This window comes from Mustela lutreola, chromosome 4 (genome assembly GCF_030435805.1).
Source record: "Mustela lutreola isolate mMusLut2 chromosome 4, mMusLut2.pri, whole genome shotgun sequence".
Classification (NCBI taxonomy): Eukaryota; Metazoa; Chordata; class Mammalia; order Carnivora; family Mustelidae; genus Mustela; species Mustela lutreola.
In genome coordinates this window covers 65,222,594-65,238,866 of record NC_081293.1, presented here as the reverse complement: position 1 = coordinate 65,238,866, position 16,273 = coordinate 65,222,594, and the positions used below count along the sequence as shown (strand labels likewise).

The 16,273-nt window shown below is 38.8% G+C and overlaps 1 protein-coding gene across 9 annotated transcripts in view; it reads right to left on the bottom strand.

The window, feature by feature from the left end:
- Positions 1-16,273, bottom strand: part of ANK3 (ankyrin 3) — a 675,561-nt gene that overhangs the window by 69,682 nt on the left and 589,606 nt on the right. For all 9 annotated transcript variants that reach the window (XM_059170184.1, XM_059170185.1, XM_059170186.1 and 6 more), the window contains 3 exons: positions 11,478-11,584; positions 6,227-6,451; positions 3,255-3,409 (listed from right to left, as the gene is read on the bottom strand). In XM_059170184.1, the coding sequence (XP_059026167.1) occupies positions 3,255-3,409; positions 6,227-6,451; positions 11,478-11,584 (487 nt within the window). The remainder of the gene's footprint in view (positions 1-3,254; positions 3,410-6,226; positions 6,452-11,477; positions 11,585-16,273) is intronic.

Below are 16,273 nucleotides of genomic sequence, written 5' to 3'. Positions count from 1 at the left end.
CTGCTCATGTGTTCTCTCTCTCTCTCTCAAATAAAAAAATATTTTTAAAAATAAAATTATAGCAAAGAAACTCTTTCTACTATTTCCAAGATAATGCACAGAATCTGGGATGGAGGGTTAAATCATCATTTCTTTTAAACATCTGAGAGATGCCTTGAGTACGGCAGCACTGGGGGCATCATTGACGAAGCAAAGATAGGACGAATTCCTATTTGAAAATTGGTTTCTTCAAAACAAAATGAACACAAGTCAGCAAGAGATCATGGAAGTCCATTCCATAAATAAATCTTAAGAATTAAAAAAAAAAAAAATCCACTTGTGACTGTTAGGGCATACTATAATCCATACTCAAAAACGAAGGAGAACATATTAGAACTCAGTGTCTTTGCTAGAACTACAGTGTCTGATGCGGTAGCGAGTGGCTATGTTTGGCTACCTGAAATTAATGAAACAAAATTAAAGATTACCCTCCTCAGCTGCACTAGTCACATTTGCAGTACTCCCAAATCACATGACTAGCGATTACCGTTGGACAGCATGCATACAGAGTATTTCCACCATCGTATAAAGTTCTCTCGGACGGCATTGTTTTAGAATGCTCAGGATTCTTCCTAGAATATTGTTACTTTCTCAAAACTTTCCTCAAAGTAAATGCTCCTCTCTAATTTTTTTTTTTCCTGGAGATTAACATTAATGATGTTTGGAGTAGAGGAAACAGACTAACGGGGACGTTTCCTCCAGAGAGCTAAATAATTTTAAGGAGGTTCCTTTTCCTGCCCCTCACCAGCAGTGCAAGGGAGCCTAAATCAGTGCTGTGTCTGATACTGGGGGTTCAAAGGTGGTTAAGACACGTGCCCTACCCTCAGGAGCTTACAGTATTAAGGTAGCTATCCATTAAAAAGAAAAAAAAAAAAAAGAAAATCCTTGTGGAACAGAGGCTACATTTCAATCACCAGTGATCTATGATGCTGGCATTTAAAAAACACCAGAAACATGGGCGCATCTGGGTGGTTCAGCCCGTTGAGCAAACAACTCCCGGTTTCAGCTCAGGTCATGGTCTCAGGGTTGTGGGATCCAGCCCTGCATCAGGCTCCATGCTCAGGAGGGAATCTGCTTAACATTCTCTCTATCCCTCTCTCTCGGCCGCTCCCCCGGCTCATGTTCTCTCTCTCTCTCACATAAATAAATAGGTAAGTAAAATCTTTAAAAAAAAAAAAAAACACTAGAAACATGAGAATATTTATATATTCTATTGTCCTTAAATCAAAATAACTACCTTCTCTGGAAGACCTACTTCTCCTCATCTCTCCATTTTTAAATCCTGACTCATCTATATTCTTTTACTATTTTCAAAATGCTAATTCAATTCATTCCCTAGGACGCATTCTTTTCAAAGCTTTTTTTTTTTTTTTTAAGATTTTATTTATTTATTTGACAGACAGAGATCACAAGTAGGCAGAGAGGCAGACAGAGAGAGAGAGAGGAGAAAGCAGGCTCCCTGCTGAGCAAAGAGCCTCATGCAGGGCTCGATCCCAGGACCCTGAGATCATGACCTGAGCCGAAGGCAGAGGCCTCAAACCACTGAGCCACCCAGGTGCCCCCTTTTCAAAGCTTTTAATTGTGTTTTCTTATCAATTTCCTTATAAATAAGAGAATGACTACACTTCATGCTTCAAATTAAGGTAATAAAAATTAGAAATCTCAATTACCACTGCATGTTCCTGTTAGAAATCATTTGAAGTTATAGATGGCATGTGATCTAAATGTCAGTATCATATACAAATATGACTATTCTTCTGGACCTTAAATCTAGGTTTGTAGGAATTTTCCTCTTTAAGTTTATTTTCTTCTCCATAGGACACACACTTCTAAAATCAGTGGGGTATGGTTACATCTTTGAAAACAAGATAGGACAAGATTTCAATGCCAGCATTGCTACTCAGAACTTCCATTCCCTCACCTGTAAAGTGTGATTAAAACTATCTACTTTATAGTACTATACTTTAGTTTTAAGTTTTCATATAGAAAGGAATTTATCACTGCCTCATGAATGGTAGAAACTCAACAACTCTAAGTTTCCTTCTACCCCACTGTAAAAACATCTTTAAAGTCCTGGTTGGCTGCGATGAACCGTGTCATATACAGAACCTCTGGCAGGGCAATTCTCCCCTCTAGAATGAATAGTGACAACAGCTGATATTTACTGACGGCTTACGGAGTGTCAAAGGCTGTGTCTCACAAGGGCTTCACAGGATTATTTTTTCCCAGTCACAACCCTACAGAGGAAGGAAGGTGACTTCCATTTTACAGAAATGGAAGAAGCTTGCAGGGACCAAAGAACTTGCCCATGGTCATCCCTCCAATACCTGAGTCGGTCCAGCTCCTTTGTCCTTTCTTTGAAACCAGGAGACTATGCAGATGCCTTCCAAAAGCCAGTAAATTCAATGCTAAGACAGTGAATTTTATGGTATGTGAATTTTATCTCCAATAAAGCTGTTCTTTAGAACTGCTGAATTTGTAGTGATTAGGAACTCAGTATAAAGATTCACTCTGTGGTGAACTTGGTCTCTGATTGCTTTTGACCTTTTTAAAGGAAACCTCGCATCAAGTACCTAGTCTCAAAACAAGTCTATTCCCAGCATCTGGTCAGAAAACCTGCTTGGTTTTGAGGGTCAGACAGCTGCGGGAGGGCCATGCTCCAATGACGGTGACAGGTCTGCCATGTGGGCTTACTAGGAGGCACAGAACACGACCCAGACTCCAATAACTAGCCTGCAACTTATTTTTTTTCGGTGATGATTGCCCAACAGAAATTAAAAATTTGCAAAGAATGTTGAAATCCTCAGGAACAAAACGGAGATACAGGAAAGGATCCAGAAATAATAATTCCAAAAATAAAATGCAAACGTATTTCCTTAAAAATGTGCTGCATGCTTTGCATACCTTCCACCATTATTAACCTCCCCCTTACATGTCCTGCACTTAGAAGACTCTCTTGGGTTTTGGAAAGATGAACATATTTGACTAGAGACTGAAAGAATCATCAATGTACTATCTGTACATTAGTATTGTGAGAAAAAAAGGCTGTCGGATTAAAAGGAGCTTCCTGCCTGAGATTCAGAAAGCAGCAACAAATGCCGGGGCTGCAGACTCCCGGGTCAGAACACGACCTTCAGTGGCATGAACTTCAACGCGGCCAGGACTTTGATCGTCACTTGCTGACATTTACAGAGACAAGGAGTCGTCATAATTACCTTCGTCCATGCCATTCAGCAGTTCGGTTAAATCTTCATTTTTACTGTCAAACTGATGCTCCTTCCACGTCTCACCATTTTCACTTCGAAGAACAATGAGTTCTCTCTCTTTTCCTCGCATAGACCCAAAGTGAGGGATTTCCACTATGACAGGGCTGGAAGAAAAATCCACATTATTTTGCGATCAAATGAAATATATTTGTAGTGTCATATTTTCAAAAACAGTGTCATCAACAGTATTCATTTGAAAATCAGAGGTGCCACTAAGGTTGGGAATAACTTCAAAGCTGCAGAATCATTTGCTAATTAAATAATATGTTAGAAGCCTGAGAACATGCCATCATTCATTCATTCACCAACAATTCATAAGGGCCTACTGCCAGTTAGGCATTTTGATTTAATAAGGGGAAAATATTCAGCACATATAAACAGGATTTTTGAATCAAGGAATTGAAAGTTATGAAAACAGACCATAAGAAAGTTGGCCCATTTTTAAAAACACAATAGCTATATTATATTATGCAAAAAAGCTAATGATTTAAAAGGACACAGTCATTTCTTTGAAAAGAGAAATTCTGTAGATTTCCTGCTTCGAAAGATCACAGGTGTTTGTCCCTTAGCAAGCAAATGATCAATCGACATAGTCATTTACTCCAACAGTGACTTCCTTTCTCTCGTTTTTAATTTGTGAAATGGTAGTGGGCAACGTCACTTCCTAACTCTAGTATAACCTGCACAGGAAGATTTAAACTTCTGAAAAAGCACTTGTCGGCTTGAAATTGTAATATAGCCACACATTAATTTTTGACAGTGTCCTTTTGCCAAAGAATGTGGACAGGATGGCTGCAAATTGAAGACAGCCAGTCGAGCACAGGAATAATTTTGTTAACTTTTAAAATAGGATAAATGCTAAAAAAGATGGATGGAAGTAAGCAGACCACAATCACACACAGTTTATGTAGTTGGATTGTGCAGCTTTATTTTATGACATTTAAGTAGACAGTATCATTATTCTCCTACAGAGGTTGTATGTAACCTCACCTCTTAACCTATGTGTTTAAGTACAGGTCATAATAGGAGACATGGGTTTAAATAGGTAAGAGCACATAAAGGGAGAGGCATTGCAATGATCCAATAACATAAGAATATAGGAGCATTTCATTTATTACAAAAGCATTCACTTAAAGTGGGTTGATAAATACAATTTTTCTTTTGGCAAAATAATTACAATTAACTCAAATTAAGGATTTAAAAATTTATATTTATATATATTTTTTATTTTTTTATATAATCCTAAATGAATTTATATATAAGGATTTAAAAATTTTTATTTTTTGATAGAAACAAAATCACATATTCCTAAGAGAGTTAATAATTTCAAGAGTTAAGATATTTAACATAGTTTTAACTATGTCTGATTTGACATTAAATTTTTTTTTTTTTTAGAACTAGATACAATCTTTGCAGGTTAATGTATCAGATACTGTCTCTGTAAATATTTAAAGAATGTGGCTTTGTGTAGGACATTCAACAATACTGGAGAGAAGGTATGAACCAGGGCCTTTGACCAAGGTGAAAGCCAAGCATAACTTTTCATAACAGGTCTCTTCATGCAGACTGCCAAGGCAAATCCACCAATCAGACAGACAAGCAAACAAACAACAAAGACCAACACATTTCAGCTTACACAAAACAAAACAAGACAATTTAATAACTTCAGTATTCTATCTGCTGCCTCGTTGGCTTTCTTTACATATCTTCTATTCCCAACATTTAATCAAATTCAGTTTACTTCTTGAGGACTTGGCTTTCTCAAAGCCCATAAAGATTACTTAGTATGCATAAGTACGTACTTTTAAAAAAACTGTAACTCCAGACACGTACATATATGTATATATATATATGTACACACACATATATTCACACATGTATATATCCTTTACAGCAAATGTTGATTCAAAGCCTCCAAATACCTTCTCTTAACGCTGCGTTGAAATTAGATCGTCAGTCTGTCTTAAAGACTATCATAACCAGTTGAAACATTTCAAAATAAAGAAAGGTTTACAGAAGCACAGATTTATGAAGCGGGGGGCTCGCAATGAACTCCACATGCTTGGAAAGCACAGGGGAGGGAGCAGTGCTACAGCTAAGTCAAGCCACTATGGTTCCTGTTTCTTTCAGTGACACACATCAACTGAAAGCATTAAAAACTGAAAAGATAAAAATAAAATTCAGACAAGAAGAAGACCATGGGTGTGACAGAAAAAAATTGAAAATGGAAAAAAGAATTGTAGACATTCTGTATCTTGTCTATAAAGATCCTACCCAATAAATTTTGTTCCTTGAGGCCCAAGCTGCAGGATTCGGCTAACCAAGCTCTCGCCCTCATTTACAGGGGGAGGATTGGTAGGAAGATGCAGTTTACTGAATAACATCCATGCAGCAGGAAGAGAAACAAGAAGGGGAAATCGTGAACACACTGTCCGTCACGACAGAGCCTGCCTCATTTGCACCCAAGTGCCACCTCAGAAAATGAATTTTTTTTTTTTTTTTTGCAAAAGCCCATATCACCATGGATTAAGTTCCCTAAAAAGTATCTTTAAAAAAGACATGTACCCATAGTAGCCATTTATTCAACGTGGTGAGAGAGTTCCGCCATCTATATTTTTCCCTAAGAATGGTGCCTTGACTTCCACGGGGGGCCGCTGGGGTTCCGTGCACTCACTGAGCAGAGAACATGCTTCGTGGTTAGTAAAAGCTTTGACCAGCAAACTGAGTTAAGGAAGTATCAGCCTACTAGCTTTTCAGAGAATGACACAGCTTTTGGGACCTTTGACACCACGAAAGGTGTACTCCGTCGCAATGGTCCAACTAAGTAGTTTTAAGCGTTAACTACTTGAGTTTTTAAAAAGGGCAAAGAAAATCAAATGTATCACACAAGGGCCAAGACAAAAATCGACCAAATGACTTACCCTAAAAATTGTGCCCCTGCAGGACCCATTTCTACCAGCCTACTGGCTAATCCCTCTCCTTCCACCATGGGGGGTGGGTTGGCCAGTTTATGTCTCTTTACCAAGCGGCAGGTGATGCGGGTGGGCGCCGTGCACTTGCGCGGAGGGATGATGATTCTCATCCCGTGGTGACGGCTCCCTCTCATGGAGCCGCCTCTTGCATCCACCATAAAGCTAACCAGGAACCTGCGGGGAGAAGACCGGAGGTGAAGTCAAGGAGGGAAACATGCCATCTTCACAGGAGATTTTGAGATTAAACGTTAGGGTTTAAAACGACAGACAATGTAGCTATCATTTCCTCTCTTTAAAAATACATTGGAAGTAAATACGGTGGAGTCACATCAAACATGCATTCGACGTGTGAACTGGGCAGAAAGCGGGGCACAAGAACTTAGTTTTGGTGGGACGCTGGCCTCCTCACAGAAGCCAGCCACTTTGTCAGAAGCTCAGATTGAGGAACAGTGAACATTTCCAAGCTGGGATTAAAAACTGGCTCTTACAGGAGTGTCACGCATGTAAAAACCCGAACTGAGACCGCTCTATGTGGCCTCTGTGAATGACTTCAGCTGTATTCAAGCGTCATTTTAACTATTGGTGGAGTTAGCCAGATGCTGACTATGGCATTTCTCTCCCTAACAAGTCAGATGAAACTCCACGGTATGTCTTAACATGCACAACTCATAAAATAAATAGATACCGAATCATACCGCACACTCTTAATTTTTACTACCACAAAGCAAAATATAAGAATAAAAGCAGATGGCTAGTTTTGCTCAGGCAATTTTGATGGAAAGGGATTTAGTCTTTTCCGTATAAACTTGGCATTAATACTGTTTAAAATAGCCTCCACTTAAGTATCTGTACAGCCATTCAGAACTGAACAGCCTTTAGAAAATGTCTCTAAATGGTACATTAAAATTGTCACTGGTCTTTCTATTAAAGCTAATGGAGAAAAATTACTTGTCTGCATGTAGACATGAAAGTGTAAGGAAATTATTAGTATCTTATCTGGGTTATAGCATATCCTAATTCCTGATTCTTATCACATGCTCCTAGAGCATCCTCCTCAAATCTCTGGTATTACAAAGCACTCCAGTGAATGTACACCAATGAGTCCAACATACGGAAGAGTGTAAGTCAGACAGGAGAACATCTGTCCCTCTGCATTCCAACGTTCACATGTGAAAATATGCTTATTACTGGAGCAGCACCACATGTTGATAAGTAGAAGATTATCTGAATAGCTATAGTATTAGGGGAGGGAATAATCCCCTCCATCAAAATGTTCTACTAACTATATCTCATCTAAATGCAGTTCTAACATCCTGCAAGCAGATTTTAGGACTTTGCATGGAGGTCCAAGCTGGGGACCCTTTCCTTAAGAGTGATGCTTCTGGACCTCAGAAGAGGAACCTCTCCAACAAAGCAAACTGGTCTGACATTCCCGTGGAGAAAGGCAAGATCATGGGGCTCAATTTTTAGCCAATCAGATGTTCAGAACCAACTCTGGTCATCAGTTAGGCAGAATCATTTTCACACGCTTCTGCTTATTTTAGATTAAGCGATTTTCCTCTGGATTTTTTTTTTCTTTTTTTAACATTAGACCTACTTCGAGAGGCTGGAACCAGTATCGTATTCAAAGTAAGAGGGGAAGAGACTGACCTCCTCCAAAACAAGACAAACACACAACTCCCAAGTCAAAGACAGAGGTACTTGTTTCCTTGTGCAAGTGTCCACATCAATTGCCTCCAGTGCTAAATGATAACAAGGCTCACGTGAGACTGCTCTGGTGAGCCCACACTGTCTTAGACATACACATACTTAGCGCGACCTTTACTCAGTAATGAAGACAACAGGGCAACTTTATAAAGAAGCCCAAGACAAAACCTGATCCTTCTCAGCAGTCAATACTGAAAATCAACTCCTGATTGGGAGTAAAAGCAACAGAATGATTCAAGACAAACTCTGGGGGTCATGTGGCTGGCTCACTTGGTGGAGTATCTGACTCTTGATCTTGGGGTCATGAGTTTGAGCCCCATGCTGGGTGTAGAGATCACTTAAATAAAACTTCAAAAAAATAAACTCTGGGTTTGAAAATTTGGTTGTATTAGTACAAATAAACACTGGAGTGTTTACATGACAGCTGATGCCAACCATATAGAATGGTATTTCAGATCAGGCCTGTCTTGTTCACTGCTTGACCTGCAGAGCCGAGCACAGTTCCCAAAGACATAATAAATGCTTACTGAGTGAGCCACTGAACAAAAACTCTTGTGTTAAGGGTGCTTAGGAACTGCCTAGGTCAGACGAGGTTACTAATACTAAAAATATATCTATATGAAAAAGATCTATATCTGCTGAGCAGATATTCATGTTGATATAAAAATATCCAAAGTACAGGGGCGCCTGGTGGCTCAGTGGGTTAAGCCTTTGCCTTTGCTCAGGTCGTGATCTTGGGGTCCTAGGACTGAGTCCCGCATCGAGCTCTCTGCTCGGCAGGGGGCCTGCTTCTCTCTTTCTCTGCCTCTCTGCCTACTTGTGAACTCTCTCTGTCAAATAAATAAGATCGTAAAAAAATATATCCAAAGTACAAAGAATATCAGAACCAAATGGAAAAAACAGGTCTTAGACGATTTTAACAACAAATTAGAAGAAGCTCTTTCTCTGGGTTCCCCATAGCACCCACTGCCCCCCTGGTATTCATTAGCAATCATTTATTGTTTTAAGGTTTTCAACTTTAAGAGCCAGTTGACTGAGGAGAGGTGAGAATAAATGTTAAGCAGGATAGGGTCCTATTATTCAGTAACAATCATGAAATACAGTGATTTGTTTTCCAAACTCATTCCTTACATATTCTGTGCAAAACAAAATCTCATGCACAATAACTTCTTAGAAACAAATCAGAAGGTGATGTTTAATCATATTGGTTGCATCTTATTAATACTTACACTAAAGCAGAAATTCTACAAATGATCCTAAAACTAACACATGGATGATTCTACTTTTAAAGAACAGCGGGATGACGAAAGCAGATTACAGACATTGACACATCTAACTGCGGGAAAACTTCACATAAATTAAAAATACAAAAAAGGATGGTTCACATCAAAGACACAGTTATCACCTTGAATCATACTGAGGAAGTGGAGAAGAATAGCTGCAAAATAATTTAGAAGCAAATGGGAAAAAATTAATGTAAGATAATTAGAAGCAGGCAACAGAAAATGTCAATGATAAGCAAAGAAAAAATAAAAACCATCAGAGAGTGAAACCAAGGCATCTGGCATTTGTGGGACAACCTGGAGAAATATTTGTTTTACGTGGCTACAGAAGCTACTCCCCGGACCTGGCATTAGGGAATCGTTTCTGAGTGTATGCCACGTCTGTAGTTTCCTTTTCAAATACGCCCACACTAACTGCCATTATTTTTGCTCTCCCGGACATGGCCACTGTCTTCAATAAATTCAGGAGGAAGGAGAGAGAGAATGCACATATTCAAATATTTCACTGTTTCCTGTGTATGGGAAAGTCTACTTCTGATTTTATTATTCTGTGCTCCTTTAACTCCTCATTGAAGTTCAAACCATCCTTTGAAGCAAAGCCTAAGAGCTGACTGAATTGGACCCTAGTACTTTTCTTTCCTGTGTGGAGAATACAAGATGCTGGTTCTAGGTCTTTGAGACACGGCAACAATTCACTAAGCTTGATACAAGGAACTCTTGAACATGCTGCTCACAGAGTGTGTCCCGGGTATTTTTTATTTTCCTTCTCAACTGATTTTTTTTTCTTTTTTTTTGCATTTTCAATGTTAGATCCATAAACATCTAACATTGGTGGTGTAAATATTTTAAGCAATTAAAAATTAATGTGACTATAATTAAGATTTTTCTGATTGAGTTAAAGAAATGCAGTGTTAATGAGTCGAAGACTGCCATGTAGTTTATAGTTGATAAAGCCCTTTCATGTCAATTATTTCCATTTGAATGATACCGCACATCCTTGTGCCACAAGCCACAATTCTGTAAGAATGCTTCAAATAACCTGCAGCATCATTCTGAGTCTCACTTTTCTTCTATAGAATGGGGGTAATGAGTAAAACCTACCTCCCAGTGTCATTTCAAGGTTCAAACAAAAATTAAGTAGGATAATACATGTAAAACATTTAACACAATGCCAGGCACATACAAAGGTAAACATTAGCTATAACATTTATTTCAATTAAAAGCAGCAGAAAATACTTCATGGAATACATACAGCATTTCAGTAATGTTAATTAGTGTTAATTTATTTAATTGCAAGCTAATCCACCCTTGTTCTGGGTCACAACTAATTTATGGCCCAAATGCCAGTTTCAGAAGTGAAAACACCTGGATGTTTTTCAGCCTCTCAATTATTTGCATTCTATTTGAGGAGATTCAATTACCCCATGTTTTAATTACCAAAAGGTAAAGAATCCCACATCAAAATATACAGTGATGATCAGTTCGGCAGTTGGAGCACCTACCACCTACTTCCCACCACCTACCCCAGATTCCGCCACCAGTGGGACAGCAGGGAGGAGCCTGTCCCATGTGGTTTTTACCACTGCGCCCCTAGGGTACACACATTGGTACCTTCACTTTTTAAAAGTGAATTCCTTTCTTTCCATTTTAAAATTAATTTCTCTTCTTCTAGTTATAATTTAATACAACTTAAGCATAATCTTATTTCAGGAATACAGAAGGTACCAAACTTGACCTGGAGATTTCAGGCTCAAAGCAAAGCATGAAAGCAGTCAGTGAGGTAAATGATCAGACAGACCTCCATATTGAATTTTTCATTAGAAAGAAAAATTAAGCACTCAGAAATAAAACTTGATTTCAATCAGGTAAAATGAAGGGAAATGACTAGACTTAATTTTTTTTAATTGAAAAGAAAAATTAAAGACCTGGGAATAGCACCAAAAAGGCAAGAAATTTTTATGTACCAATACTCTAATTCTCTTTCTCTCTATCACTGTGCTTCCTTCAACAAAAAACAGATATACCATTTTGCTCAGAGGAAAAAAATGACTAATGACTTACAAATATACATCACATATACTCACTAATGAAGTCTTCAGAAGACCAGGATTTCATACATATGAAGCTTGTTGATATGAATTTATAACTCCAAATAATAAATGTAATGTTCATTTAACAGGATAAAGAAAAGTGAGTTTTAGATTACTTACCCAGAATGAACAGGACTTGAGACAAGATTGACATTGTCCAAGGTATCTGCAGCCCAGCTATAATGTCTTAGAGAATCTGAATCAAATTCTCTTGTGAATGTTAGATGCTGCAAAATAAAATGATATATGGCATCAACAACCCACACAAGACACTGTTTCTCTGTACCTACAAATACACCTGTATGTCTGTCTAAGTCCAGAGAGTGAAAATAAACAATTTGTACTCTAGGTCTGTAGGTCTACATTGAAGTTTCAAGAGCAGGAGCCAAAGCTTATTGATATGTTGTATTATTTCAATCTTTTAAGAAAGCATCCTGAGTAACTGGCATGACAAAAGGAATGTCACAGATTTCAAACCGGAAGTAGACACAAAGCACGCCTGCTGATTACTAAAGTTATGATCATCAGCGGGAAGAAAGGCATTTGAGATGTAAACTGAGAAGCGACTTTTCCATGAAACACAGTATATATGTATAGCATATGCAAATAGTATATACTATAGTATATGCAAAACTATGATAATTTTGACTTCGGTTTTGACATTATTTTCTTGAGAATGAACAGTTTGAGTCTGTCAATTCAAGGAAAGTAACTGATGGATTATTTGTTAATGATAAAATCTGAGCTTTCAAGCAAATTAGAATTTCAGAACCTTTTGTCCACGTCTAATGAGCTCAGTGGTGATATGAACAAATGTGATATATTCCTTTTGGATAAGAAATGTGTGCCAACAATATAAAGATTTGCATAAATTAGTAAAGCAGTATTTTCCGAATCACCAGTGAATGACGTTCTATGGGCAAAAGGTACATCAATGTGGAAATGCTAACCATGATTTTAATGACTTGAACACACCTCCCAATTAATTTTACAAGTATAAAATTCTTTCCCATATTAAAAAAAAATAAAATCAATCTTGGTGACTTTTGTTTTCCAAGGGGGGCAGAGCCTGGAGAAGAAACCCACTGTGGCTGCCACACCAGATAGTTACAGAAATGGGCTCAGAGAGCAGCGAGCGCAGCTGAGGGAGGGGAAGACCTTGAAGAGCTGCGTGGACTTTCTGTCGCCATTTTTAACTTGGCTGCCTTTGTCAATGATGTGTACAGACAGAATTGGGGCTTTGTACCAGCGAGCTACTATTGGGGAATAGAAAAACCAAGGGGGTTTCTGTGGAGATTTGGGCAGCCTTGAGCATGTTCCAGATTTCTGTGAAGAACATTTGCTCAATTCTGGGGCTGTGTGGAACAGGAAGCTCAAAATCTATCCAGAAAATCTCTAAAAGGCACACTGTTGCTTCTGGGCAGTTTCATGAGGAAAAATTGAGTTTGGGACTCGTCAGGGGAGGGGATCACACAAGAGTCTCACATAAGGATCCTCACAAAGGCCAGGAACAAAGCCGGGAGAGTCTGAGTTTACCAGGGCTGCAAATGGTTTTGCCTCATTGCAGTGGAACCTTGACTGGGATTGAAATAATCAGCCACCACTGTTTGCCCAGCAGAGGCAGGGAGCGCCCTCTGTGGAGAATGACATCATCATCGGGTGTGTCCTGCCTACAGCTTTTTATATACCATGTCCTGCTTGCAGTGAGAAATTGCCAAGCATGGGCAGAGCACATGAACAAAAAACAAAATAAAACAGATACTATAAACAGACTCCCAGGTCATCCTACATTTTGAAGTAAGCAAGTAAGAACTTCATGACAGCTCTGATTAGTTTGTTAAAGAAAACAGGGAAAAACATAGGAAAGAAGTTAAAAGGGGGTTGATTTTTTTTTTTTAAAGATTTTATTTATTTGACAGAGAGAGATCGAGAGAGACAGATAGAGAGGAAACACAAGCAGGGAGAGTGAGAGAGGGAGAAGCAGGCTTCCTGCAGAGTACGGAGATGCATGCAGGGCTTGATCCCATGACTCTGGGATCATGACCCAAGCTGAAGGCAGCTGCTTAACCACTGAGCCACCCAGGCACCCCGAAAGGTGGCTGATATAATAGAGCCCTGGAATACACGTAAGAAAAAATCAAATGGGCATTTGTTCACTTGTAAATACAATTCAGTTCTTGATGAGACACAACAGAAACAGGGTTAGAAAATTGGAAGTGTAAATGGAAAAATGTACAAAAGAAAGGATTTAATAAAAGAACGGAAACTACAGAAAATCATATGAGTGACCTATGGAACACGGTGAATAGTTTTCCTACGTGTAACGGGACTCTGGGAAGAGGAGAGTAAGGCAGAAGCTACATGAGGAGGGAACAGCCTTCCTTTACTGGTCCCCAGCCTGACAGGGACAGAGCCTCCAGGCAGAAACTGGGACGTCTTCACCGGGATTTCCCAGTGACTTAGGATTCACTGAGAATTGGGATTTCCCAGTAACATGTCCCTGGCCCCTCATTTGAGTAGAAATCATGGATGGCAAGCTCTCCACCATGGAGAGAGCTTTCACTGAGCTCCGTGGTCAAAAGTCACTGCATGGTTAAGAAGTATATGAGGAATAAAATAAACAAATAAGTAAATGGAACAAGAGCAAACTGGAAGAAATAGAGGGACTTCAGGGAGAAGAAAGCTTAAAAATTTTCATTGATGTCCAGAGAGAGATGAGATCTTCTTCTACTTATAAAGCAATAAAATACTAAAAACAAACAAAAAAACAAGAAAAAATAACTCAAAGAAAGTAACAAATATGACAGCGCTGAAGTTAAAAAAATATCTAGAAGTTAGGGGAATATCTTCAAATATAGAAAAGAGGAGAACATACAAGAAAGCAGAGAATCATTTCAGGAATTTCAAACCTATTTCCTTTCTCCCCTCTCCCCCAAAAAAAGTTCCAGAAAGAGAAAACAGTGAAATAGAGGAGAAGAAATCAAGGAAATAACTCAAGAAACTTCATGAGAGCAAAAGCCCTGAGTTCCCAGAGTCAAAGGACCCACTTGACTGAGTAGTACTATGAATGTAAATGCAGTATAGCACACCATCATGAACTTTCAGGACTTGGAGACAAAGAAAGAGCCTATAGATTTACAGAGGAAAAATGATCACAGGACAGACTTCCATCAGACTTTTAACAGCAAAAACTGAAGTTTAGGGCATTGGAGCAATTCCTTCAGTGTTCTGAGAGGAAATGAATTTCAACCCAGAATTCTAAAACCAGCCCCCCGCCAAAAGTATGAAAACAGAACTAAGATATTTTCAGAAATATAAACTCCCTCCCCCAGATAGATTTCTCACGAACCCTGTAAGGAAACTATTGGAAAATGTACTCCATCAAAATGAAGGATTAAACCAAGAAGATGGAAGACACAGTCTAATGTAAGAACACAGGGAATTTTCATGGTGACAGCGAAGGAAGACCCAGGAGGACATCCATGCAGTGGGCCTAAAAGGAACTTACTGACAAGTAAGAAAGCTCAAAGAGAGATGAATTAAGCAGATGAAATTTATAGAACAGCTGATGAGTGTGAACATATTAGAGGAGACTGGCACAACTGGGGAGGGGTTTGGGGGCTGGACTAGGAATACATATAGAAAACACCAAGTAAATGAAAAACATCTAGGGAAAGCAAAATATTGTGCCCAAGAGAAAATACAATCATAACACACTTCACATCTGTGGATAATATTTATATAGGTAAAATACTAGAAGCACTAAATACTGGCAGAGCCGAAATAAAACACAACTGTTTTGGGGAAATGGGGGGGATGGAAAGTGTGTGTGGTCAGAGGGAAGAGGTATTCAAACAGTCAAAACTTCATCTTCCATTTTGGGAAGTCGACAAATAACTCCTGAAATGGGAAAAAGCCAACAGGAGGCCACATATACATATTATTTGGAGACACAGAAGCACATAACAAGATTGTTCGAAATGTACTTTGAGGAGTTGTCTCTAGAGAGGAGAAACTGGAGGCTGAAGATGTATGTGGAGATTCTCTTTCCTAATGAGAACATCTTATAAAATGACATGGCTTATTTGTTTGCATAACTTCGATAACAAAACATAAATTTGGGGATGCCTGGATGGCTCAGTTGTTAAGCATCAGCCTTTGGCTCAGGTCATGGTCCCAGGGTCCTGGGATCCAGCCCTGCCATTGAGCTCCTGGCTCAGCAGGAAGCCTGCTTCTCCCTCCCCACTCCCCCAGCTATGTTCCCTCTCTCGCTGTGTCTCTCTCTGTCAAATAAATAAATAAAATCTTTAAAAAAAAATAAAACACAAATTTAAAAACTTACTGTGAATTACAAAGTTTTTTTTTTTTTTTTTAAAAGCCCTGAAATCAAATTGGAAAAGAGTAAGAGACCACAACAGCAAGGTCCTAACCCCAAAAGAATAACACATCATCACTTCAGAAAGTTCCCCAATTCTACATGAGTTGACTGTAGATTATGTGTTGGTGTTAGTCTGGCCTTATTTACCAATTTTACTGACTTTTGAAGACCCCAACCAACTAACCTTCAGAATAGGGCAAATAAAATATGGGTAGTGATGCTCACTGTATTTAATTTTTTAGCAAACTATAATTCCTATCTTTGGGGTCCCGAGGTCATTTTTCACAAAGGACCCATTTTTTTTTCAAAGTTCTAATAAATAAGTAATACCACACCTCTTTGGTAATTACAGTAAATTATTTACCTTTGGTACTCTTAGCAACATGCACTGGCAACATTAATTATTGAAACAATGAATTATACCATGCAAGAAGGTATCACCACTATCATGTACTATTTATGGAGGTGAAAGCATGCCAGCACTTGGATCCCAAGTCCCTGTCAGCCCTTCCTGACTCCTGTACTGTCCAAGCTCTCT